The following is a 27,869-nucleotide window of genomic DNA, read 5'->3' as shown; positions in this document are numbered from 1 at the left end:
ACAGACCCAACATGGAATCAGATTTGTTTTTCCCTATTACAATAATAGCAATAATAATAATAATAATGGCAGTCAACCCTTACTTAGCCCTTTCTGCATGCCTGGCACTGTTCTAGTTGCTTTATCTAATCCAGTGAACCCAAGTGATGCAAAGGAGGGGGGTATGGAATCCTGGAACCCACAATGGGGGTGTTCCCACAGCTGAAATGTCTTTTATACGCCTTGCCTAGACCTGTCTTGAAAGTAAGAGGGTCTCATACGGCAACACTATCTACTATGATAATCACTGTCCCAAATGACTATATTTTTCTTTTGTTAAAAATAATCTGCACTTTAAAAAAAATTAATTATTTATTTATTTGGTTGTGCTGGGTCTTAGTTGCAGCAGGTGGCCTCCTTAGTTGCGGCTCCAGGGGCTCCTTAGTTGCACCCTGTGGGCTCCTTAGTTGCGGCATGCATGTGGGAGCTAGTTCCCTGCTCAGGGATCGAACCTGGGCCCCCTGCATTGGGAGCACGGAGTCCTATACACTGCGCCACCAGGGAAGTCCCCCAAATGACTATTGAGCACTTGAAATGTGGCCAGTGTAACTGAGGAGCTACATTTAAAATGCTTAAAATTAAATCGCCACATGGTGAGTAGTGGCTATCATTTTGGATGGCATAGCTCTAATCCATATAATCTATAAAATTATAAACCTACTGTCTCCTTCACACTTCTTCTGCCAAAATCCAGATGTCCAGTTACCTACTTAATATTTTTCTTTAAATCGAATCACCTTGTTAAAATAATCTTTAAAAGGGCTCTGGGTGCTACTGCTTCAGTGGAAAACTGCCATTTCTTACCAGGCAGAGAAGGTGGCTGTGAAAGTGAATACCGTGGGAAACGAGGCAAGCCTACTGGATTCTCGCCTGGAACTGCCCAAGTCTGAGCCTGGAGCTTGCTGTCTTGGTAAAAAGGGAAATGGACAAGTGTCAGCTATAAGGGCATTTGTTCCAGCAACAAATTGAGACTTCCTCCTGGGAGCGATCAGAGGGCTGAAGGAGCATGGGAGAGGAAATGGCTGTCTCTCTGTGTGATCAGATGTTACTCAATCCTTGACATGCATCCTCTGAAAACACTCTCCAATCCCACCTACCCCTGGAGGATGCATCCCACCCACCTCCAGAAGATGCAGCCCCGCCTTGGGAAACTGGTCCACGTGCAAGCTCATGAAGGGCAGCTGGGGCTGTTTCGCTCTGCATTTGCTCCCCAGGGCATGGTACACTTTCTGGCACATAGTAAATGCTCAATAAATGCATGTTAAAGCCTTTCCACCCTGCCTTACCCTGGCTCTTTCACCTCCCTTGCCCCACCGGTCACCTTTGCAGTCATCGAAGGTGGGCGTGGGTTGGAAAGATGAAGCAGCTGTGCAGATCGGCAGAGACCAATGTCTTCTCCTGTCCAGATCTCCACCAAGGGACACGCATCACAGGCCCAGCAGCCCTCCTGCCAGGAAGGATCTTGGTGAGCAGATAGTGGGGTGACTTTGAGTTAGTTCAGAATTGGGGATGGGCCCAATCAGCATCTTCCTTACCTACAATAATGTGTTAGGACATGATGTCCAGGGGCAAACAGGGAGATGCCCGCCCCCAACCCACCTAATGAGGCAGGAGGAATCATCATTGGTAATGCCTATGAAAATATTCCTGATCTGAAAAGTGGGGCTTTCCGGGGGACATGGCTGTCCTTCTAGTGGGCTCTGAGCACCTTGCTCCTCTTTGCAGCAGGAATTGGAGGGTTAGCAACGTTGGCTCTGGGCAAGTTACATCACCATTCTGTGTGCCTCAGTTTATCTGTAAAGTGGGATTAATGACAGCACATTCCTTCATAGGCTGTTGCGAGGATGGAATTAACATGGGTAAAGTATTTATAACAGGGCCCGGCACACAGCAAGCACTCAACAAACATTTGCCAATTTATTATCGTTTTTGTTGCCAGGGTGGGGCGGGCCACGGAGAAGCCACCCAGCCTTCTAGAGACCCTGTCCTGGGCTCGCTGTGTTGCTGACAATGCTCCAGACCTGGAGCCCTTGTGAGCAAGGACCAGGGCGCTGCAACTCCGCTGGCTCTGACCTTTGCGTCCAGCCAGCTTTCCTTCACCGATGCTCTTTACGGGCTGCTTTTTTGCTGCACACTGTTGGGCAAAGGGGTTGTTTTCCAGGTCAGCTGACAGTGTGAAGTGTGAAAAGGTTAGAGTGTGGACATGGGAGATGAGGCGTGTGTAATGGAAATGACGTGAGCTCCAGAGCGGGGCGGTGGTGTTCTGACCGCCATCTTCCCTCAATATCCATTCTGGAGTCATAATTCCTAAAGCGGGGTGGCTGTGCCCATTCTGCTCACAGCATTCCTTCTCGAATCACTCTACTGACCTGGGTTCTGGGTGGGGCTGTCAATCATGACATTCCTGCCCCTGGAAGCTGGTCATGTGATCCAGGATGGCCAATCATAGAGCCCCAACCTCCTGGTGATGTAATTCTAGCAAGGGGCATGTGACCCAAACTGGGCCAATCATATTCTTTCAGGTTAGCCTGTGGATTTTGGGAGAGCGCTGCTTCTGTTCTCCCAGGCTTGCTAGGCCGGGAAGAAATAGATCTGTCATGTGGATAGAGCCTGAAAAACAGAAGCAAACAGAGCTAATAGATTGGTAAAGACAGAGTCCTGCCAATAGATATCCTTCCAGCTCCTGGATACAGCCATGCCTGGAGCCAGCCACCTAGAACTCCCCAGTTCTGTGAGCTCTTTTTAGCTTAGACTATTTTGAGTTAGGTTTCTGAAACTTGAAACTGAATGAGTACAAACACTATAAGATTTATTGAGCACTGGCCTTGTGCAAGACATGGTAGTAAGAATTTTATGAGCATTGTCTGATTCATTTCTGGTGAGTCACTTCATCTCCTGGAGACTTCATTTGCTGGTGTGTAAAATGGGTATAACATGATAAGAATAGGATTGTTGGGAGACTTAAGTGAAGTAAAACATACAAAGCACCTGTCATAGGGACTTCCCTGGTGGTCCAGTAGTTAAGACTCTGTGCTCCCAGTGCAGGGGGCACGGGCTTGATCACTGGTCAGAGAACTAAGATCCCGCATGCCACATGGAGTGGCAAAAAAAAAAAAGAGAGAGAGAGACAAAGCACCTGGCATATAGTAGGTCCTCAAGAAATGTTAGATACTTTTCTCAGGCTAGGGAACTCTGTGATGAATATCTTTGAATGTACTTTTTGGAGCAATTGCCTCTCTATTTCTCAAAGTGGAATGGCAAAATCAATGGGTATGCCCTTGTTAAGGTCCTCAACATGCAGCCCCAGACTGCTCTCCAGAAACATGCCAATTGTATTAGTTACCTGTTGCTGTGTAATAAATCACCACATATTTAGTGGCTTAAAAGAGCATATGTCTGTTATCTCACCATTTCTGTGGGTCAGGAACCCCGGGCATGGCTTGGTTGGGTCCTCTTCTTCAGTCTTTCAGAAGCCTGCAATCAAGTTGTCGGCTGAGGCTGGGGTCTCATTTGAAAGCTCGACTGGAGCAGGCTCTGAGTCCAAGCTTACTCAGGTTGTTGGCAGAATTCAGTTTCTCCACAGCTGGCTCTTGAGGACCTCAATTCCTCACTGGTATCGGCTAGAGGGCCATGTATAGTTGCTGGCCACGCTGACCTTTCCAACATGAAGTGTGCAGGCTGAGAAGGCAAATAGAGAAAGTCTGCCAGAAAGATGGAAATTACAATCTCATATAATGTAATCACAGAAATGACATCCCACCACCTTTGCTGCATTCTACTGGTTAGAAGAAAGTCCCGTGTCCCATCCACAGTCACAAAGAGGGGGATTACTCAAGGGTGTGATTACCAGGAGGTGGGATCATAGGGGACCATCACTTTTTTCTTTTATGAATTGTGCTCTTTGTGTTTTGCCTAGGACATCTCGCTTAACCTGAGGCCACAAGGATATCCTCCTATGTCCTCCTCTAGTTTTGTAGCTTTCGTTTTTGCACTTAGGCCTGCGATCCATTTAGAATAAATTTTTATATTTAGTGCAAGGTGTAGATTGAGGTTTATTTTTATTTTTGCAAATGATGTCCAATTGAATGATGTAATTATAGTTGAAGAGAAAACTCTGCATGTAGCATGATTAAAATTCTAATAATTAGATCTTATATATTGTGAATGCTTACTATGTATAAGCCTCTAGCTAAGTGTTTTACCTGCATTATTTCATTTGCTTCTCACGATGACTGAATGAACGAAGAACTAGTTATATGTCTTCTCAGAGCTATGCGTATGATAAGTTAGAACCCACTCTTGACTGACACATGATCTATGAGATATTTTGTTAAATTAACAAAGCAAGGTGTAGAGTATACTGCCACTTGTGCCAAAAAAAAAAAAAAAGATGCACAGACACACACATATACACATATTTGCTTACATAATATATCTCCGGAAAGGTAGAAAGAAACTGCTAAGAGTGGTTCCCTCTGGGGAAGGGAACCTGGTGACTGGGATGAGGAGAGGGAGGGAGACTTTTTAGGGTATGGCATTCTGTACCTTTTGAATTTTAAAACTTGTGAATTTCACAACTTGTGTCAATATTACCTGTACAAGGAATACATAAACTTAGAGAAAAAGAAAAGAACTCCTGGTGGTCTGCCTTCAAAGCCTGTACTTTTGTCTACCATCCTGGGCTCTTTTTTTTTTTTTTTTTTTTTAGTTTTTTTATTGCTTCACTTCTCTTTGCCTTGATATTCCTACCTGTTAACTGTGGATGATATAGCCACAGTTATAACCTTGTAGAATTGTAATTCTATAACCTTGTAGAATTGCCATGAGGACTGGGGCGATGCAAGTAAAACACTCAGAGCAGGGCCCCGCACCCAGAGAAAGAAAGAAATGCTACTATCATGATTTTATTCATAGAAAAAAGATCAGAAAGAAACACATATGACAGGTTAACAGAGGTTTCTCTGCATAAGAAACAACTTTATTTTTTTTCCTTTTCCCCAAGAATAAAAAAAAGTTACATAGTATTTTTATACTGAACATTTCCACTCCTTCCTGGCCCATCCCATCCCAAGAGTCTCTGATTGCACTTTCTCTGCGGGATTCTATTCAGACTTTAAGTAATGGCCGAGGTTGGATAAGGCCAGGCTTGTCTGTCCTGTGTCTAGATGCCTTATTTCCCTCAGCTGTTGTAGAAAAGAGAGACTTCTTAACATTGGAAAGATGTCTCTGAACAGAATTCTAGGGCCAGGGAGAAGAATGGAAGGAGGTAGGGAGGGTAGTGAATGTGCTTACTTACTTACTTACTTTATTTATTTATTTATTGGCCATGCTGCGTGGCTTGTGGGCTCTTAGCTCCCTGACCAGGGATTGAACCTGTGCCCTCTGCAGTGGAAGCACGGAGTCCTAATCACTGGACCACTAGGGAATTCCCCTGAATATGCTTACTTTAATAGGCATCACTTATGCCCATTTTTCAGATGGGAGAAAGATGCTTGTAGAGGTTTCAGAGATTCAGATGAGTTGGGGACTGGAGGTAAACGACTGAATTGTTGAAGCTTCCAGCCAAGCTACCATTTCTGTCTCAATGATATGGAACTACAGGGGCAAGTGGCCTGGCTTGTTTGGAGATATCAGCTACCTGGTTTCTTTCCCCCACGTTGCTTGTGTTGATGTTGGTCTGGGGAGCGGGGTGGAAAGTGTAGCCAGGTGTCCTGCAGTTCAACCCCAGAATGCCCCAAATGCCCTATTTATGCCCCAGTTGCAAAGGCAGTTTGGCTTGGGAAGGCTCTTTTGGGAAGTCTTCTTTTGCTGGCTCTAGACCTCAACCTTCCGTGTTTTATAGCAGAGTAGAGACCAGACCATGCTCTTAGGAATCAGGTAAACCCACTTCAAATCTCTTTCCCTTTTGTGACTTTGGGCAAGTTACTCCACCTCTCTAAGCCCTGGTTTCTTGATCTCTAATGTGGGGGTGATAGTGAGTCCCTACCTTTTGGGGTTTGTGCTGGGCAGAATCATGGCCCCCCAAAGGTGTCGGAGTCCTAATCTCTGAAACCCGTGACTGTATTACTCTCCATGGCAAAGGGGACTTTGCAGATGTGATTAAATTAAGGATCTCAAGATGGGGAGATTTTCATGGATTGCCTGAGTGTGCTCAATGGGATCACAGTGTCCTTATAAGAGAGAGCCAATAGGGTCAGAGAGAGAAGGTATAAGGGCAAAAGAGAGGGAGCAGAGGTCCGAGAGGAGGGAAGATGCTATGCAGCTGGCTTTGAAGGTGGAGGGAGGGGCTACAAGCCAAGGAATGCAGGCGGCCTGTAGATTCAGCACAGCCCTGCCCACACCTTGACTTTAGCCCAAGGAAACTAATTTCAGACTTCTGACCCCCAGAACTGAAAGAGAATAAACTTGTGTTGTCTTAAGCCACTCAATTTGTGATAATTTGGAATAGCAGCCACAGGAAACTCATGCAGGGTTGTGGTGTAGATGAAATCTCAGGAACGTGACCAGGTATGGGGGAGAGTGATTGCCTGGAGGAGGGAGTGGGGGGCTGTCTGAATATCCTGCTATGGGAAGGGCTTTTAAGTCAGACCTTCACAAATGGTAGTTGTCCTCAAACAGTATGGTTTCGATCTTCTTCTGTGACTGCATGTACTACGTCGTGTTGAGTGTATTCCTTTCCTGTTCTGTGTCTCCTGGGACACTGTGAGGTCCTCAGAGGAGGAAGGGGACCTTGTCTTATTCCTATTGTATCCTTTGTGCCTGGCACACAGTAGCTGCTCAATAAACGAGAGCTTTCGAAGCTGAACAGAGATGCCCCTCTTCTCGTCTTCCATGAGGGCTTGCAGAACTGTGCTCTTTCCTTTCTGGGTCCGGGTTTCCTCCTCTGTAAGATGACTGGGCTGATACTGTGGTTTCTTCCAGCTCTATGGTTCTAGTGCCTCTGCCTCTCCCCCAGACCCCGCTGAGCCACTGTATTGAGAAGGACCAAATCTATCTCTCATGGTTGCAGGTCCTGGCTGGGGAAGGGAGTGGCAATGGCCCCAGCAGCAGGCAATTTCAAAAGAACATGACCTCGGAGATCTGGCTGGTTCCAGACCCACCCCTTGTGATGTCCAGAATCTCTATTAGCAAATTTCTAGTCTGACCTTTGCTTACCCCAGCCTGGGAGGGCTGCAGGGAGCTGGCTGGAGGCTGGCACTGGGCACTGATGTGGCAATTCTGGCACTAACAATCTGGAGAGATGCTGTCTCCTTGGGAGCTACAAATGCTTTCAGGGGGACGGCTGGGGCAGGCTGGCTACTGTCTGCAGCACTGGGGTAGGTGAAGATGTCAGGCCTAATTGTTCAGATTCATACCCAGGTAGTGGCAACAGCCCAGAGTTGGGAGTCTGGCCTGGATTTGAAAGCCATGTCTGTGCCTTATTAGATATCTGACCTTGCTGGGTCAAACTCTGAATGACTGTGTCATATTTTGTACAACAGGGACCCACGCTAGTAGCCAGAGCTAACATTTACACTGGCTGTTTTCTAGGGGTTACTGGGGACTCTGCTCAGAGCTTCACATGCTTGATTCCAGGTCGTGTCCTGGTAATCCCAAGGTCAGGATCATCTTATGTCTTCTCTACAGATGGAGAAACTGAGGCTTAGGGAGGTTTTGGACCTTGCTCGTGGTCCCAGGCTAGGAAGGGCTGCAGGTGTGGTTTGATCCTGGGTAGCCTGCCTGCAGAGCTGTGTGCTGGTCATAGACCTCCAGCCCCTTAACCAGAACTACCTCCCAGGATCGCCATGTTCACGAAGTGATATGATGGATGCCACAGTGTCTGACACAGAGCAGACGTCCACTTTCAGTAAGTGGTGCCGTTGTGGTTACTATCGTCCCTGTCACCTCCACCATCATTGCATCACCGTTCTCATTGCTCCTGAACTCTTCCCTTTCTGTTCCTTTTGTTCAGGCCTGGGCAAGTCTGGCCTAGGCTTCTATAAATTTGCATATCTATATCTGCATATATATGTATACATAGTGTATATATATTTATATATACAAAATAACTTTTAGTATATCTACAGAGTTGTGCAACCATCACCATAATCTAGTTTTAGAACATTTGTTTCACCCCCAAAGCAACCCCATGCCTATTTACAGTTATTCCTCATCCCCTCTGTGATGGTTAATTTTTTTTTCTTTCTTTTTGGCCACGCCGCAGGGCATGCAGGATCTTAGTTCCCTGACCAGGGATTGAACCTGGGCCCTTGGCAGTGAGAGCATGGAGTCCTAACTACTGGACCGCACGGGAATTCCCTGTGATGGTTAATTTTATGCATCGACTTGACTGGCCATGAGGTGCCCAGATTAAGCCTTATTTCCGGGTGTGCCTTTGGGGTGTACCTGTCAGTGTGCTCCCGGATGAGATTGCCATTTGTTAAGAGGGTAGATCTCAGGTTAAGTGTTCTTACTGAAAAACAAAAGCAAAACAGGGGCTTCCCTGGTGGCGCAGTGGTTGAGAGTACGCCTGCCGATGCAGGGGACACGGGTTCGTGCCCCGGTCTGGGAGGATCCCACATGCCGCGGAGCGGCTGGGCCCGTGAGCCATGGCTGCTGAGCCTGCGCATCTGGAGCCTGTGCTCCGCAATGGGAGAGGCCACAACAGTGTACCGCAAAAAAAAAAAAAAAAAAAATAAAAATAAATAAATAAATAAAAGCAAAACAATAGCAACAACAAAACAACAGAGGGACACAAGGAAACTTTTGGAGGTGAAGAATACATTTATTACCTTGATTGTGGTCATGGTGACACAAGTGTGTACATATGTCTAAACTCACTGAATTGTATACATTAATTTGGTGCAGTTTTTTGTATACCAATTGTACCCATTGTAAGACTGGGTGGGGGGAAGAGCATATTTCTTTCAGAGGATTGATGTGAAGATTCAGAAAAGAAATCTATTAAAAAAAAAAGAAATCTATGATGCCCGCCACATTGTAACTATGCAGCATGTAAACTGTGGCAGGAATAGATTCCCAGAAGAAGACTTCTACGAGCCCCTTTTACCGATGAGAAAACCGAGGCTCAGAGAAGGGAAGCAATCCGTTCAGATCTCTCAGTAGGCTAGTGGTCCAGCTGCACTGGCTCATGGTCCTAGCTCTTTCCCTACCACATTCCTCCTGGAAGCGGCTTCTCTCCGGCTGAGGGATTTTTATTCCAATTTGGGAAGAGATTCCCTGAAATGAAAAGAGGGCAACTCAGCCTTCATCTCTTGGCATCACGCCAGGTGTGTAATGGGAAAATTAGACCAGTGGGTTACTGATCCCTTTTCATTCTAAGCTAATTACGTCATATAGGATATGAAGGGTGGCAGCCAGCCCTTCTAGAAGTTTCTAATGGACAGATGGAGGCTTTCCACTTAAACGGTTATGCAGGGGTCAAGTCCATGGAGTCTAACTGGCCAGCAGAACATCATGACCTCATGAGATTTAATAAACAGAGGCCATTTGTCTCTAGTGTGGCGACCTTAATAACTGAACCGATATCATGGCTATATGTCTAAAGCCTTGAGTTGGTTCCTTACGAGTTTGCCACACAAAATAAGCTCTGTGCTTGCAAGAAGAGACTTTTGGGAAGGTTTTTCATTTATTGAATCAACAAATCTTCATTACACATCTACTGTGTATCATGCACTAACCTAAAGGCCAATGATATGCATTGGGTAGGACCAACATGATCTGTGTCCGCCGCAGTTCACAAGGCATTCAGTTGCAAACACAGACAACCCTAAGATGGTGGCTTAAACTGATAGGGGCTTGTTTTTAACTTCTAACAAGAATTTCTGAGGTAGGCAATTCAAGGATGGGGCAGCTGTTCAACGATGCTATCAGAGACTCAGACTCTTTGTTTTTGCCTCCTACCAGGAGGGTTAAACTCATGGTTGTAAGATGGCTGTTGTAATTCCAGACATCATGTCTGTATTACAAGTGGACCAAAAGCCTTCTCCTCCCAGGGCCTGGCCTTTTTTAAATCGGGGGAGCCCTTCCCAACAGACTCTTGCTTTTACCTCATTGGTCAGAATTATGTTACGTGGCCACCACTGGCTGGAAGGTACCTAGAAAGGGGGAGGTGGATCAGAATGGTGTTGGATGAGCCATCCTCTAGTAACTACCATCCTGCTTGAATGTCCAAAGGAGTAGACAGACAGGTAGCAAGTGACTTCATCACTCAATAATCATTAATTACTACGGGGAGAGTCTCAGTGCTAAGATAGCATATGTTTTAGGTTGGGTCTCTTTTTTTTTTTTCTTTTTTCGGTACGTGGGCCTCTCACTGTTGTGGCTTCTCCCGTTGCGGAGCACAGGCTCCGGACGCGCAGGCTCAGCGGCCGTGGCTCATGGGCCTAGCCACTCCGCACGGCATGTGGGATCTTCCCGGACCGGGGCACGAACCCGCGTCCCCTGAATCTGCAGGCGGACTCTCAACCACTGCGCCACCAGGGAAGTCCTGGGTTTCTCTCGAAGTAGACTCTGATATAAGGATTTGAGAGCCAGTAATTGTATTTGGGGGGTGCTCCTAGGACACACTGGTACAAGAGTGGGGAATTAAGATGAAGAAGAAAGGAAATCAATTGAAGACATCATTGCAGTGGGCAGCTGGGGTTCACTCCCCCTTGGAAACTCTGGGGGACAGAGTAGAACAGGCTTCAGAGCCTTTCCCTCCCCAAAGGGGTGAGGTAGCTAGGGCCATTTATCCTCCAACTTCATCAGTGCTCGGTGTTCCTGGGGGCCTTCACTCTCCAGTAATTCCAGCCTTCTCACTTGGGGAGAAAAGTCCATATGTGGAGAGTTACAGGTGTGTGTGGTAGATGTTGTAGGTGTGCCGCTGAGCAGTTGAGAGCCTAAGGAGATACAGTGGACCTTAACCACACCTGAATCATCATAAATCATCGTATCCTAAGAGCTTTCAACCTAAATCGGGGGTTGGCTAAGCCCTTTCCAAAGAACTAATTTTTAAGTTGAACCCCCCCCCGCCAAAAAAAAAGAAAGAAAGAAAAAGAAAAAAAAAAGGTGGGGATAAGAGTATTTCAGTTAAAGGGAACAGCATGTGCAGATGCTCAGAGGCAGGAACAAACTTCATGTGTTTGAAGCCTGGGTTTGTGAGGCTGGCGAGGCAAGCAGGGCCTCAGGGCTGCAGAGTTGCACAAATCGAGATCTCACTGATTAAAAAAATGTCGGCTTTCCCATGATACTCAATGCTTCATAATGAAAGGTAACCTTTCTTCCCAGTATCCCAACATCCTCCCTCCCTTCTGCCTTCCTCGTTTTTTTTTTTAAGAGTAAAATAGGATTTTATAAGAATTCCTTCACACATCCATTCAAAAACTACTGAGTATCGCCATATGCCAGGCACCATGCTGGGCACTTGGAACGTAACAATGCATAGGACATTGCAGTAACTGTTCTCTTTGAGGGTGGTAGTCTAGTGAGAAAATTAGATGGCATATGTGAACGCACAGCAGATATTCAACAATTGTTGGAAAAGAAAACATTTTCCCTTTGATTCTCCCCACTTTTCAAGTATCAGAAGGCTTGGGGCCTTGCCCCAGCTGTATCAGTCTAGGAATGTTGATGACTTGAAGAGATTAAGTTATTTGGACGTCAAGACCACATAAATCTTTGTATTCTCTAGTGTGCCTGGCCCCAGGATCTGCTCAGTCAATATTTGTTTGGCTCCATGGATGCCCCCAATTCTGGCTCCCTCTGCCTCCCGGCTGCCAGCAGATTGCTGTCCGTGGTGCTGAAAAGCAAATTCCTGCTTCTCAGTTTGAGGCAGCGCAGGTGCTGATGCCCTCCTCTTTCTTTTAAATATTTCTGCTTTTCATGTTTGAAATGCACTCCTCCCCTCTTCTCAAAGCGTTTCCCACATATGCTAATAATTATATTGGTATGACTCTGCATAGGTCACAAAGTACTTATACCCACCATCATTACACCCTCATGGTGCCCTTATGAGACTGGTATGTATGAGTGCCCCCATTTTACAGCCAAGAAAACTGAGGCTCAGAGAAGAGAGGCAATTTCTCTGGGCTCACATGGCCTGTAAGATGCTGATTTAAGACTCAAAACCAGCCTCTGGAATCCCTGTTCAATGCCCTTTCTCCACCAGTACGGTACCCAGCATGGCGCCTGGTGTGGCTTGAATCCTAAATGCTGTCCTTTGTTTGGATTCTGCCTCAAGAGCCTTCAGGTTTTATCCTGCCTCTTCAGTTGACTGGCTGAGTAATGATAGCATCTGATGTTTGATGTGCTCCACCCCTCCCCAGATTCACTGAAAAACATTACTCTCTGTGCTTTTTAGAGTGACCGAGCATGATCCAGGTACATTATATCAAACTCCTCAGGAAAAATAGAATGATCAAAGCTTACAAGGTTGTCTTTGCAAAGGGGCCAGGAAGAAGTTCTCCTTATGTAGACGAGAGGCGTGGGACCTAGTGAAGGAAAATGCATGTGCTGGGTGGAGGGGCACCATCCACCCTGCCATCACCCCTTCTCTTGGTTCTGGTCATAGCACCTTGGTTTTCCTTTGGGGAGCCAACTATGTTTGCCAGATAAAAGACAGGACACTCAGTTAAAATTGAACTTCAGATTAAACAACAACAGTAACAATTTAAAAAGTATAAGTGTATCCCAAATATTGCATGGAACATATTTATACTAAAATTTTATTATTTATTTGAAATTCAAATTTAACCAGGCACACTGTGCTTTTATTTGGTACATCTGGCAGCCATGACACTGCTTAAACTCACATGGTTAGGATGGGACAAATTCACCCTGCCTTGGTTCCAGGAGCAGGCAGGTGATCCAGGCTTGGCCAGTCAGAGCCTTCTATCCCTATCACTCATAGAGATTGGTTCAGAGATGGGGATATGGGCTTCGATTTTGGAAATCTGGCTTGCACCACTGAGAAAGAGATTTGTTCTTTTTGTTGGGGTTGCTAAGCGGTGAAAGGTAGCTCCTGGGGTCCAACAAGTGAGAGTCTGAATAAGAATGAAGCCAAGAGATGAAAAACACTTGAGAGATGGAGAGAAAGGGAGAGAGAAGAGATTAAACCTTAAAGACATTATTAGGGGTCCTGGGACCAGCCTCACTGAATTTTACCTTCATGTATGCTCCCTAATGTAGGTGGAACAGTGGAGGACTGGTTGGATTATGATGCAATGGAAGATAACAGTAATAGGGTGATGGAGTTGAAGGCAAAACCATCAGTGGGGATGGTAACGGGAGAGATCAATCTTAATCAAGATGGTGGTTGAAGGGGTGATGGAGTAGAATGGTGTGTAAAATCAAGGGGAGGATGTGTTCTTGCTGATGATGGCTCTGTTCAGTGTGCTGATGCCGCTGATAATGGAGATGAGGATGCCAATGGTGAAGATTAAGATGGTGTTGGTAAGAGAGAGTAAAGTAACAAGGAAAAGAATGGTTCTCAGCCTTAGTCTATCACCAAGTCCTATCAATTCTACCCCTCTCGATTAAAAAAAAATCTATTTACTTCCCTCCCTCCTCACTGCTGCCACCACCATAGCCTAAGCATCCAAGCATCTCTTGCTGCTTCTACTTCTATGTTGCTCCTAACTGGCTTCCTTCTTCCTTTCCTGTTTCCTTACAGTCTCTTTTCCATACTAAAGCTGGTATGGAGAGTGAGATTTTAAAAATGTAAATTACAGCATTTCACTACTCTTCTTAAAACTGGTCAGAAGCCAAACTAGAAACCAAACTCTTTATTGTGACCCCAAGACATGCATGACCTGGCCCCAACCTATTCCCCCAGTCTCATTTCCCTCTACTAACTCCTCTCTCACTATGTTCCAGCCTGATTACTCTTGGAGTTTTTCTAAAATGTACCAAACCCTTTGTATAAGCCATCCCCTAGGCGTGAAATGCCTTTACATTCTTTGTGTCTCATCATCCATGTCACTTCCTGGATTCCGAATCCCAATGAGACCTCCCCTCTTTTACTTTCTCTCAGAGTACCCTGTTCAAAGCAAGCTTTGTTGAAGGATTCTCTCCCCATTTCATCAACTTTGGGGAGTTGGCACAATATTTCCTTAGGAACGTGTCACAGGAGCGCCAAGATTTTGGTCTCTCAGCCATAAAGGGCAGCCTCCAGGGGCCTTTGGTAACTTCAGCCCCTGAGGCTGGTCATCCCCAGCTTCTAGAAGCTTCTTCTATTTATCCCGGTGTGCCATACAAGTATGATTTTTTCCCTCTGCATTCCTGGCTTTGAAAAAGCTTGGAAGCCTACACCACACACTTCTTAAGGGTAGGGGCTGTGTTTGGATTGTTTATGGCTATATTTTTAATATAAACTATAGTGTCTGGCATATCGTAGGCACTCAAGAAGTCTTTCTTGAAATAATGAAAGGTTTTATGGTTGTGAAAAAGGTGGTGGAATTGATAAGGGTGATGGTGATGATAAAGAAGAGGATGGTGATGATAAAGAAAAGAATGGTGATTGTGATGATGGTGGTGATGGTGGTGGTGGTGGTGGTGCTGGTGGTGGCAGTGATGGTGATGAAGATTTTGGTGGTAGAGATGATGGACTCAGAAGATGTGGCCCATTGCTTTGAAGAACTTAAAATTTTTTTTAGTTCTATATTGGACAATAGTTGATTTACAATGTTGTGTTAGTTTCAGGTGCACAGCAAAGTGATTCAATTATACATATACACATGTGTCTATTCTTTTTCAAATTCTTTCCCCGTTTAGGTTATTACAGAATATTGAGCAGAGTTCCCTGTGCTATACAGTAGGACCTTGTTGGTAATCTGTTAAAGAGCTTTTATAAAAAAAACCCTGATCTGTCTTTTTCCTCTGTAGCCAGCCTAGAAAAATCAACTGAAGGTGGATTTTGGAGGAAGGGTGGTTGAAGCTGGAGAGAGAGGCTGTTGGAGATTACCTGCCAGCCCGACAGCCGTTGCCCATCCTTCTTTCTCCCCCAGTTTGCGGGAAGGCCGCCCTCCCTCCCCCACCCCACCCAGCCCTTCTCACTGTGCTGGGCACCTGGGCGCTGTGAGCAGAGGAGGGAGCGGTGGGAAGGGCGGCGGAGTGAAGACTCCTGGCGCACCGGGCGGGAAGTGGGAAGTTGAGTCGGTGGTGCGAGGAGAGGAGCCGGGCTTGGGGAGGAAAGGCAGAGGCAGGGCGTAGTGGGGAACGGGTGGGGGTTCGTGGAGAGCGCGGGAGGGGGTAGGAGGGAGAAGGGTCGGGGGAAAGTGAGGAGTGGGGGTGAGGGGCTGCGCTAGGGCTGGGAGTGTTGACTGAGGTGGGGTTTGGCTGGGATGGGGCCTGAGGGAGAAGCCGGGGCAGGTCCCAGGGCGCAGGTGAGGGGCTGAGGGGCGGAGCCAGGGGCGGAGGGAGGGATCGAGGTCCCGAGGCCGGCTTTCCGGCTCCGAGCTCAGGGACTCGGGAGGTGGCGCGGGGGGCTGCGGGCGGCGCGTGGGGTTCCGGCTCGGCCATGCGGGTGCACCTGGGCGCGCTGGCCGGCGTGGCGGCGCTGAGCGGGGCGCTCAGCTTTGTGCTCCTGGCGGCCGCCATCGGCACGGACTTCTGGTACATCATTGACACGGAGAGGCTGCAGCGGAGCGGCCCGGGGGCGCAGGACCCGGCAGGAGCCGCCAACCGCAGCCAGCTCGAACCTCTGAGCTCGCACTCCGGCCTCTGGCGGACCTGCCGGGGTAAGGATGTACCCAGGTACCCGGGGCGGTGGCCGCCACCGCCGCCCCTCCGCGGCGCCGGGCTCGCCCGGGACTTGTTGCTTGGAGCGCATCCGCCCCCCAAGCCCCGGGGCGCGAAACGCGGTATCTGGGGTCGGAAGGGAAGGTGGGCAGGGCTTCTGGGGCTGCCTTCGCCGTTCCGAGAGGCGCTCCGCTCAGCCTGCGGCTGCTCTGACTCCGCGCCCGCCCTCCGGGGTGCGGCACCCAGAGCGGGCGTCGGGGCGAAGCCTCGGTCAGGGGTCCGAACCCCGGGGTCCCCGCCCACCGAGTCATCTGCCCCATCCAGTCCAGAGCCCGTGCGCGCCGCTGATGAACCCCTTCTGGCAGGAGAACGTGACCTTCAGCGACTCGAGCCGACAACTTCTCAGTGAGTCCGGGGAGGGTGGGATGGGGGAGGACCCGGGGCTGGACATCAGTTTGGGAGCTTTTGTCCAAACAGCAGGCGGGGTGGGGTAGGGGGCGTTGGCGCTGCGTTGGAGAGGGCGGTCGGGGCGGCCTCTGGCACCGGCGGGAGAGGGGAACGCGGGTAGGAGCAGGAAGCGGGGTCCACTTGCTCCAGCCGTAACGTGTGGTTGAGGATTCATTCAACAAACGTTGGCTGAAGGCTTTCTGTGCGCCAGGCACCGTGCTGCTGCCGAAGCCCCAGGCCAGGCGCTCAGGGGGCGCACAGACTAGCTGGTGAGACCGAGGTGGAAGTGCGCAGTTACATTTCAGAGTGCCAAGCAGCACGAGGGAGGGTGGCTGGGAGCCCGAAGAGACACCTAAACCAGCCCGGGGAGCTGATTGGCACACCCCCTTGTCAGCCTTCTCTGCATCCTCGGTGTTGAGAACGAGCGCTTGGCCGTAGCAGGGATGCGGTAAATATTTGTTGAATGATTCAAGAGAGGCAACCAGGAGGCAGAGAACCGCTCCCTCTCGCCAGGGACCATGTGTCTGTTGTTCCTGGCTGATTTCCCAGTGCCTGGCACGGTGATTGGAACTCTGGAAAGGTGGGAGGATAGAATTTGAGAAAGCAAACGGGCTGAATAAACAGTGGAGGAAGGAGGGAAATCAAAGTCACAGTTCAATTCCCTGAGGCGCGCAGCTGGCCAGACATGGAGCTGAACGCTCCCCATCTGTGTCGTCATTTAATCTCCACAGCCTCCCTATGAAGTTCTTTGTCATCTCTGTCTTAATCTTTATTTTTCCAAAGAGGAAACTGAGGCCCAGAGAGGTACCACAGGAAGGACATGATGAGGACATGAGGACTGAGTTCCAGAGACCTTGAAACGTATGCGCAGCTTTTGTTAGACTTACTGAGTGAGGCTTGGGGGTGTGACTCTTAGAATGAAGACAAGTCCCTAGCATGGCCCACAAGGGCTGCCAGGGTCCCTCTCCAACTCCACTCTACCCTTTGCTCTCTCCTCTCTGGCTATGCTGGCCTTGGGCCAGTTCCTGGAGGGGTGCTAAGTTTCCTCCTGCCACAGGATCTTTGCACATGCCATTGCCTCCAATTGGAGTCTCCCTGCTCCCAGCCTTCCAGCTTGACTTGGTCAGTTCCTACTCGTGCTACAGGTTGTGTGGCATTTTTTAGACCCTGAGCTCCATGAGGGCAGGGACCATTGAGCACACAGCCTGGTATAGAGTAGCCCATGAGCCAAGGTTTGCTGAGCAGGCATGAGAGTGAATGCAAACTCTATTATTTAGAGGTGGAACTCAATCCAAATTTGTTGAATGACTGAATGAGTGTATGAATGAACCAGACTGTTTCTCTAAAGTCCAGTGGTGGGCTGGAAAATATTTAACAATTGGCTGTCTGCGGGAGGGGAGAGTCTTGGTTTGTGGCATTGCCAATCTCTGTGGTGTAAATATTCCCACTGTGGTCAGTTTCAGGCTGTCAACATGATGTCAACTGGCCCCTCATACTGCTGAAAACTTAACAGCTGACTCTCTGATATAATCCAGCTGCAGCACACCGCTGAATGAAGTTCCATTGAAGGAGATATCCCCTAGATGCTTGGAATATGAGGGGGGTGGAGGAAAGGAAGTGGTCTCACGAACTCTGTCCTCAGCCCCAAGCTGCGCTAGGAGGAACTTTGGGTGTTCTCAGAGCATTTCAAGAATAATCAAGGATTCCTGTTCAAAAACTCCTGCGTTGGCTAACAGGCTTCTGAATGTAGTGCTGTGGTCCACAGAGAAGGCTGGAGAAGGTAGCAAGCAGATGGTGTATCAGCTACTACAGCCTTAAAACAAAGTTGGTGTCTCTTTGGACTTAAAAATCGTTCCTGTGCAGCTTATTTTATTTATTTTTTATTTATTATTATTTTTATTTTATTTATTTTTGGCAGTGTCGGGTCTTCATTGCTGCGCACGGGCTTTCTCTAGTTGTGGCGAGCGGGAGCTGCTCTTCGCTGCGGTGCGTGGGCTTCTTATTGCGGTGGCTTCTCTTCTTGTGGAGCATGGGCTCTAGGCACGAGGGCTTCAGTAGGTGCGGCGTGCGGGCTCAGCAGTTGTGGCGCGCAGGCTCAGTAGTTGTGGTGCACGGGTTTGGTTGCTCCACGGCATGTGGGATCTTCCCGGACCAGGGCTCTAACCTGTGTCCCCTGCATTGGCAGGCAGATTCTTAACCACTGCACCACCAGGGAAGTCCCCCCAGCCTCTTTTAGATGCAGTCACATCTATGGCCTTTTGCTGGGCTGGGTGCTGGCATTCAGCCTGCTTGTCACATGAGTGAGTAAATTGGATGGCTAACCACAGTCACCACTGGTCTGGCCTCTTCACGAAACTTGATAATGAACCAACTGTGTGTTGTCTAGGGTTTTGAGAAACAGGCAAAACTCACATCCACAGTCTGTTCATCTGTTCCCTTGGCCCTAGGTCTAACCCCCTGCTTCACCACCAACTAGGCACGTGGCCTTGGGAAAATTCCTTACCTCTCCGATCCTCAGTTCCCCCATGGGAAAAATGAAGATAACTGTCATGTCTCCTCATAAGGCTAATTCAAGGATGAAGTGGGAGAGTGTATTTAAAGAGTCTCATGCAGTGTCTGGCTCCTTTAAGTCTGCCATAAGTGTTAGCTGCTCTTACTACCATTGTATCGTCACAGAGAGGAGGCTGCCGCTTCAGACCTCGTGCTCACTGCAAATCACCCCCAGAGAGAGCTTTTTCACAGAATCTCTTCATCCCCAGAAACAGTTTTGAATGTTGTCCAGGTTCTTTTATTATATGAAGACGTTTCATTCCCTTTATGCAGAGCCCATAGAGGAGAGAGGCCAGGTGACACAAGCAGCATGTTCTGTGAGTCAGCCTCCTAGACAAATCCCCATGGGGGTGTATGGGAAGAACCATTGGTTTTTCCTCCAAGAAAATCCAAGCAGGTAGCCTACTTCAGTACCCAATAAAAATCCACCTTGCTTGAATGTTTTATCCTCCTGATTAGCTCTGGGGATGTCATGGGTTTGGTTCCCTGGCTAGGGACTGGAATTTGTTTTGGTGGCGGGGGGGTCTTCAAATTCAGCACAGTTTACATAAAAGAGCCACAGTCTAGAACCAACCAGCCTAGCTGTATCAGCCAGGAGTCTTTTGATGGTAAGTGGTGGAAACTCAAATCATATTAGTTGAAACAGAAAAGGAATTCCTGGTCCACGAAACTGAAAAGCTCAAGCCCCCTGGGATCCAGAGCTAAACTCAATTTCTTTTTCTCCTCTCTGGGCTTTGCTTCTGTTTGGGTTCTGCTTTCAACTAAATCCTCTCCAGAATCAGCAACCTAAGCAGAAGGAGACTGTTGCCCAGTCATTCTGCAAAACCTCCAGGTAGGTCTCTGACTGGACTAGATTGGATCACGTGCCCAGGTCTGAGCCAGTCAGTGTGGCCGAAGGGAAGGAATGTGCTGATTGGCTGAGCTGAGTCATGTGCCTCTCCCAGAAAGATGTGGGGGGTGGGGTCAGCCACATCATAGATAAGGGCCCTCCTTCTTCCCAGCTGTGTGAATTCTGGCCAGTCACCTGCTTCCATAAATGGGCTGTTTTATAAACAGCAAGGTCCTACTGTGCAGCACAGGGAACTATATTCAATATCCTGTGGATGGAAAAGAATATGAAAAAGAATGTATATATATGTATAACTGAGTCACTCTGCTGTACAGCAGTAATTAACACATTGTAACTCAACTATACTTCAATAAAATAATAAATTAAAAAAATAAATGGGCTGTTTTGAGATGAAATGAGATCACGGAATGAAAGCATCCAGCGTAGGGTATCACCCAAAGCAGGAGGTCAGTTATTGTCTCCTCCTTCTGCTCTAAGTCATATTGTCTCCCTGAACCTCAGGCTTCTCATCTATAAAATGGAGCTAATCATTGCAAATGCCTTTGCTTAGTGCTGGGGATAAAACATGATGAGACAGGTGGGGTCCTTGCCACATAGGCTTAGTGTCTAGTGCAGGAGACAGATAATAAACACGTGGACCAGTGAATAAATTAACATAAAATGGCTTCAAATAGTAGTAGGTGTAACAAAGGAAATAAAACAGGGGCATGTAATAAAAGGAGGTGGGACCACTTTCAGTGGAGTGGTTGAAGGGCAATAAAAATAACAGTCAATGATTACAGAACAGGTGCTGTGTGCCAGACCCTGTCCTGAGGCCTTTACTTGTTTCAACCCATTTAATCTTCACAACAGACCCATGAGGCAGGTACTGTTATTATACTCCTCACTTTTCAAATGAGGAAACTGAGGCACAGAGAGGTTAGGTAAGTTACCAAAATTTGCACGGTAACTGGTTGATCTGGGATTTGAACCCAGGCAGTTTCTATTCTTTTAGAATGATGCTACACCGAGGGTAATTCCAGTATAACGTGAGTGTGCCAAGACAGGAGGCCACGGCAGACCAGGGGAAAAGTTCCTAGCCTGTTTCTTGGGTTCAGAGTTCTGCTACCCTCCACTGCCTACAGTAGGAACTCAACACGTGAGAACTAAGATTACCATGTAGAATTAATAACACTAATAATGTTGACAGGTCATTTTTTCCATCAAGAGAAAATACGTACCCAAATACGTACCCAGGTGCAAGAGATCTTTTTGACTCAGAAGTGCTTTGTTGCAAAGGAAAAGCAAACCCAGAAAAATGCCAAGTCGTTCACGCCAAGGATAACTGTGTGCATGATCCATTTACTGCACTGTTCAAAGAATAGCTTGATGGGACAAGCCTTCCAGAATGCTTGCGAGGTCAGGAAGCCCCGGGGTGGTTAGCGAAGTAACAGTCCTTCTCTTAAAGAGAGCAGAGAAGTATTATTCTCCAGAAACATCAGAAGCTCTGGTGAAAGAAGGAAGTCTCAGGAACCATTTCTCAAAGGGGAAAGTGTCACTATCTTTATTTTCAAACCTTGTCAATATGACTTGGAGACTCCAAGAAATGCGCAGAGATATTCAGTCCTATTATGCCTGGTAAGGAAGTGGATTTTTAAAATTTTTGTAAATTTTCGAGTCTGTTGTCATCAGAACATAGCTTCCTTGAGGACGGGGCTGCATGTTAGTTATCTTCCTGATATCCAACATTATTAGTATTATTAACTCTAGACAGTAATCTTAGCTCTCATGTCTTGAGCTCCTACTGTAAACACCGTAGTGGATTGAAAGGTATCACCCCCCCCCCAAAAGATGTGTCCACGTCCTAACCCTCGGTACCTGTGAATGGGACCTCATTTGGGAAAAGTAACTTCACAGGTGTAATTGAGTTAAGGCTCTCGAGATGAGATCATTGTGGATTAACCTAAATCCTGTGACGAGTGTCCTCATAAAAAAAGGAGAATCACAGAGGAGAGAAAAGAAGGTCATAAGAAGATGGAGGTGGACAGAGGGGTGCTGCCACAAGCCAAGGAACGCCAAGGATTGCTGGCAACTGCCAGAAGCTGGAAGAGGCAAGGAAGGATTCTCCCCTGGAGTCTCTGAAGGGAGCGCGGTCCTGCTGACACCTTGATTTTGGACTTAGGGCCTCCAGAACCATGAGAGAATAAATTCCTCCTGCTATTAAGACACCTAGTTTGTAGTAATTTGTTATGTCAGCTCTAGGAAATTAAAACAACTATCTCATCTATAGAAGTGCACCCCCCTCACCGCCCACCCTGTTTTTCTGCATCATCACACTCATGTCCTTTGTGACACTCGGTCTGTAATTATCCCCTTTATTTCCTGCTAGTCTGTCTCCTATACTGGACTGTGGTCTCTATGAGGGCAGAGACCTTGTCCCCTGCAGCATCCCCAAGCTCTATGGGGCCCATAGACGTTTGTTTCTGAGTGAGATGTGACTGGAGGTGGGGACACTTCCAAGTAGAACATAACTCAGAATCAATATTTATGTCCCCAGACAGCAGTCTTGAAAATCAGAAAATAAAAAATACCAAGGCACATACCAAAAAAAAAAATGTATATATATACTAAACCAAATTTCAGCAGGAGATCTTACAACTTTCCCAGGGGGTGTCCTGTTCTTGCCCAGACATTTAATTGAACATGTACGCGAACTCAGCAGCAGCGTTGTCTGGGGACCTCACACATGGGACTGCTGGGCCAAACCAGCTCCGGGAAACCTCATTAATTTCTAAATGAGAAATGATTTCATTTCTCAGCCATCATCTGGAGGCAATGCCATGCAGGAGACAGAGCTTACAGAACCAGGTTTTCACACCAGCTGTTGTGCTTCCTTTCCCAAAGTTTTTCCTTAAGAAAGAAAGGAAAGAAGGAAGGAAGGAAGGAAGGAAGTAAGGAAGGGGGGAAGGAAGCAAGGGGGGAGGAAGGAAGGAAGGGGGGAGGAAGGAAGGAAGGGGGGAGGAAGGAAGGGGGGAAGGAAGCAAGGGGGGAGGGAGGAAGGAAGGAAGGAAGGGGGAAGGAAGCAAGGGGGAGGAAGGAAGGAAGGGGGGAGGAAGGAAGGAAGGAAGGGGGGAAGGAAGCAAGGGGGAGGAAGGAAGGAAGGGGGAGGAAGGAAGGAAGGAAGGGGGGAAGGAAGCAAGGGGGGAGGAAGGAAGCAAGGGGGGAGGAAGGAAGGGAGGGAGGGAAGGAAGGAGGGAAGGAGGAAGGACTACAGGTCCTGCCCCCTGGAATCACATTTTATCGTGTGACAGCCCTGGAAAGGAAATCAGCTTTGTTTTCTCGACTTGCCAAGGCTGGTGGCATTTAGGGTCTTGAAGACAAAATGATTTGATCACAGTGGAAGTCCGACTGAATGATTATCTTCATCATCTTTATTGTTGGCAGGGTTATGGTTTATTTAATACTTGCTCTATGGAACTCTCTATTTTCTCCACACACGTTGTTCTTATGTTAATACCATGAGCTGCACATTATGACCTCCATTTCTTGGATGTGAAAATGGGGTTCTGAGGAATTAAGTGACTCACAAAAGACATGCAATTTGGGGTCAGAGGAGGGGGGGATGGATGCTGGTGGTGCTTTTCTGAGTCGTTCTTTCTCTGGCCTCCCCCTCTTCTCTCCTGCTTATCCCCCCACCTGTCACTCTTCTCCAGCAGAGGATGCTTCCAGTGGCTGGGAAGGATGTGAACTCCTGCATCCTTGCTGGCTTTGCTCCCTGCTGAGCCCTGCAACCTGGCAGGTGCTGGATACACACTTGTTGACTATCGCCTCCATCCTCTGGTGAAGCCGCATTCCTTCACGTCTTAGCTGCAGCTCAGCCCCTGTGAGATTTTCTCAAACACCCTGGCTGAGTTGGGTCCCACTCTTAAGTATGCTCTCTGTTCCAACCTTCATAATAATGGTACCATATTGACACCCACCCAGATCTCCCACTGAACTCTACTCTACTGTAAACCACTGCCTGTGGCATCTCTGCTTGGAGTCCAGCAGGCATCTCACCCTTGACAAGTCCTGGTATCCACCGCAGCCCACTCTGCCTCCCCCATCTTTCCCATCTTGGCAGATGGCAACTCATCCATCCCGTGTCTCAGGCCCTAAATCTCAGCGTCACCTTGCCCCTCTCTTTTTCTCCTACTCTCATCAAATTGGTTGCTTGTTTTACCTTCAAAATATACCTGGGACCTGACCACTTCTCCCCATCCCACTGCTTCCATCCGGGTCCAGGGTTATTGCAGTAGCCACCCAATGGTCTTCCTGCTTCCACCTTGGTCCCTGTACTGTTTCTCAGCCAGCTGAGAAGTTACCACAAGCTTGGTGGCTTAAAACAACAGGAATTTATTGTCTCAAGTTCTGGAGGTCAGAAGTCCAAAATCAAGGTGTCAGCAGGATTGGTCCTTCTGGAGGTTCTGGGGGGAGAATCCATTCCAGCCCTCACTCCTGGCTTCTGGGGGCTGCCGTCCATCCTGGGTGGTCCTTGGCTTGTAGAAGCATCACTCCGATCTCCGTCTCTGTTTTCACCTCATCTTCTCCTCTGTGTTTTCTCCCCTTTCTCTTCTAAAGTCAAAGAAGATATACAGATTGCCAACAGAGATATGAAAGGATGCTCAACATCACTAATATTAGAGAAATGCAAATCAAAACTACAGTGAGGTATATCACCTCACACTGGTCAGAATGGCCATCATCAAAAAATCTACAAACAACAAATGCTGGAGAAAGTGTGGAGAAAAGGGTACCCTCTTGCACTGTTGGTGGGAATGTAAATTGATACAGCCACTGTGGAGAACAGTATGGAGGTTCCTTAAAAAACTAAAAATAGAACTACCATACGATCCAGCAATCCCTCTACTGGGCATATACCCTGAGAAAACCATAATTCAAAAAGAGTCATGTACCACAATGTTCACTGCAGCTCTATTTACAATAGCCAGGACATGGAAGCAACCTAAGTGACCATCGACAGATGAATGGATAAAGGAGATGTGGCACATATATACAATGGAATATTATTTGGCCATAAAAAGAAACGAAATTGAGTTATTTGTAGTGAGGTGGATGGACCTAGAGACTGTCATACAGAGTGAAGTAAGTCAGAAAGAGAAAAACAAGTGCCATATGCTAACACATATATATGGAATCTAAAAAAAAAAAAAGGTTCTGATAAACCTAGGGGCAGGAGAGGCATAAAGGCGCAGATGTAGAGAATGGACCTGAGGATGGCAGAGGGGGAAGGGTAAGCTGGGACGAAGTGAGATAGTGGCATGGACATATATACACGACCAAATGTAAAATAGATAGCTAGTGGGAAGCAGCCGCATAGCACAGGGCGATCAGCTCGGTGCTTTGTGTCCACCTAGAGGGGTGGGATATGGAGGGTGGGAGGGAGACGCAAGAGGGAGGGGATATGGGGATATATGTATATGTATAGCTGATTCACTTTGTTATACAGCAGAAACTAACACACCATTGTAAAGCAATTATACTCCAATAAAGATGTTTAAATAAATAGATAAATAAATAAATAAATAAAGTAAGTCATTGCGTCTCACCCGGGATGAGCTCATCTGGAGACCCTGGACTTCGTTACATCGGCAACGACTCTTGTCCCTAATGAGGTCACATTCACAGGTTCCTGCTGGATGTGAACTTGGGAGCCGCCTTTCAACCTACTACGCCCTCTGCTGTCCACTCTGAATATAGTGGCCAGAGCGACCTTTAGAAACAAGTTAAATTCTAGTTTCTTCCGCCCCAAACTGTCTGGTGGCCTCCATCTCATTCAGAGAGAAGTTCAAAATCTTCCCGATGGCTCAGGAGCCCCACGTGAGCTGCTGTTAACTCTGCCTTCCTCCTCCACTGCCTTCCGCTCCCTGACTCCCCGCTGCCCTCGCCGGCTTTCCCCAGCCTCAGCCGCACCAGGCACACGCCCTCCCATCTCAGACTCCGCCCCCGCTCCTCCCTGCGGCCCCTCCCTTCTGGCCCTTCCTTTTCCACAGCTGCCTCCCTCGCCTCCTTCAGGTCTTTGCTCCAATGTCACTTCTTCAGTGGAGCCACTGCTCCGGCCCCTCCTCTGCCTTATTCACGCGCCTCCCCAGGAGTTTGTCACCACCTCTCAACTTTGTCACTTATTTGTTCACTTGCTTGAATCCCCACAGCCCGACGAGGGCAGGAGTCCTGGTGGATTTGCCGCTGAATCCGCTGTGCCGGGGACAGAGCCTGGTACAAAGCATGCACTCAATACACATGTGCTGAGTGAATAAGCGAATGAACAAGAACAATACTTCCCTCGCAGGGTGTGTGCGAATTACTTGAGCTGATACACAGCACAAAGTCTGGCATAGCTGAGCCTCAATAACTGATAGCTGAGCCTCGATCATTAATAATATTAGTATCATCATTATTATAAGCAGCAGTGGTGTTGATTTTCTCCCCCAGCGTTTGGGTGCTGGCCCACAGAAGGTGCTCAGTGAATGTCTGTTGATTAACAGAAGGATGTTAGTAACCTGCTGTCCTCCTGTCTCCCCTAAGCCATGCATGGGACGTTTGTGATTCTACTGCCCCTCAGCCTGATCCTGATGGTTTTCGGGGGGATGACAGGGTTTCTGAGCTTCCTCCTGCGAGCCTCCCTCCTTCTCCTGCTCACGGGGACCCTCTTCCTCTTTGGAGGTAGGTGCCCACCCTGCACGGGGCCCGGGTTCCAGGAGGGGCTGTGCCCGATCCCCCAGAAGGGAAGGGTTGGGGGGGTGCTCCCATTGCTTCTGGGGCTTGCTTCCCCCCTCCTGTGATCTCCTAGCTGGAAGGGATCAGTAGCTCCCCGCCCAGGGTCCCTGGGTCTGTGTTCCCAAGAGAGAAGCATAGGGGTGAGAGCAGATTCTGAGAATCGCTTCCATTATTTCACAGAAGAAGCGTGTTGTGAGAGTGTCAGCGTCAGGGCCATGGGCTGGAGGGAGACCCTCACTCTGGCCACCCTCAGTCTTTCATGTGCACCTGCCATCCTGACAGGCGTTGCTTTGATTGATTAAAACCAAACTCACAGCTGGTTGTTTTATGGCCTCCCTGCTTCTGGTGCATTTGAAATGGACCTTAAAAAAGAGCAAGAACAGTAATGACACACACACTCAGAATCCATGGAGGGAAATAAAGAAAAGTAATGCCTGGAGGTGAGAATACGGTGAGGCTCCGATCCCCTCCACCCACCTGCTACTATTATTAATATTGGCATTAATAGTTTGCCCAGTGACTAATTCTCCAAACAGCACCTTCCAGGAGAACTCTCCTGATGGAGAAATTCTCTAATTTGCCACGAAACAGGCAACGAGCACTTGGCTTGTGGCAGGTGCCAATGTGGAGCTGAGATGTTCATTTAAATTAATAAAAGTTTAAAGAGCCATGTGGGGCCAGTGGCTATGGGGCTGGACAGTGCTTTCTAATAACGTATGGATGGAGCACTGCCGTGTGCAGGGTGCTGTTCTGGGTGCTGGGCATCCAGGGTGGACCCTCAGGAGCTCACATTGGGACAGACAGGCATTAGTTAAGTCGTTTCACAAACAAATTCGGACCTGGGCAGTGATGGAGGGCCATGTGATGCTGTGAAACCCCACGGTGGGTTTGACTGGCTCAGGGGGGGTCCAGGAATCGCCAGGAGCTGAGATGGGGGGATGGGCAGGAGTTACCAGTGGCAGGAAGGGAGGGGAAGGGAGGAGGGAGCACTGGGCAGAGGGGCCAGCAGTGGGAAGGAGGGGCAGTGCCCGGGGATGCGGGTCTGATCTGCTCTCCTTTGCAACCCCTTCAGCCTTGGTGACCCTCGTGGGCATCAGCGTCTACATCGCGTATTCAGCTGCCGCCTTCCGGGAGGCGCTGTATCTCCTGGAGGAGAAGGCCCTGCTGGACCAGGTGGATATCTGCTTCGGCTGGTCCCTGGCCCTGGGCTGGATCAGCTTCATCGCCGAGCTGCTCACCGGGGCGGCCTTCCTGGCAGCAGCCCGCGTGCTCAGCCTGAGACGGAGGCAGGACCAGGCCATCTGAGCCCCGATGCCTGGTCGTGGTGGGAGGGAGGGGCTTGGCGTGGGGGCCTCATGGACCCATCTCGGTGGGCTGCGGCTTCCTCTTCCTCAAAGGCCACCACCTGAGAGCCGCTGTGGACTGGGCTCCAGCCCTGGCTGTTATCTGAGTGCTGCCTGGCACGGCGTGTGCTCTGTCCAGGCACGTGTGTCTCGTGTGGGCTGGA

General features: G+C 48.3%; 1 protein-coding gene across 2 annotated transcripts; it reads left to right on the top strand.

Annotated features, from left to right (window-relative positions):
* Positions 1–15,538: 15,538 nt before the first annotated feature.
* On the top strand, positions 15,539–27,667 carry TMEM114 (transmembrane protein 114; the record flags this gene model as incomplete). Of its 2 annotated transcripts, XM_079719370.1 has the most annotated exons (4): positions 15,539–15,758; positions 16,084–16,164; positions 26,171–26,308; positions 27,435–27,667. In XM_079719370.1, the coding sequence occupies 4 exons, from the start codon at positions 15,539–15,541 to the stop codon at positions 27,665–27,667; spliced, it is 672 nt and encodes a 223-aa protein (XP_079575496.1). The 2 variants fall into 2 exon arrangements, with proteins under 2 accessions (XP_079575496.1, XP_079575497.1); XM_079719371.1 differs by lacking the exon at positions 26,171–26,308.
* Between the last annotated feature and the right edge of the window lie 202 nt (positions 27,668–27,869).

The sequence above is a fragment of the Hyperoodon ampullatus genome (assembly GCF_949752795.1).
Source record: "Hyperoodon ampullatus genome assembly, chromosome: 14".
Lineage (NCBI taxonomy): Eukaryota > Metazoa > Chordata > Mammalia > Artiodactyla > Ziphiidae > Hyperoodon > Hyperoodon ampullatus.
Note: the sequence above shows the minus strand (reverse complement) of the source record. Positions and strands in the feature narration are given on the sequence as shown.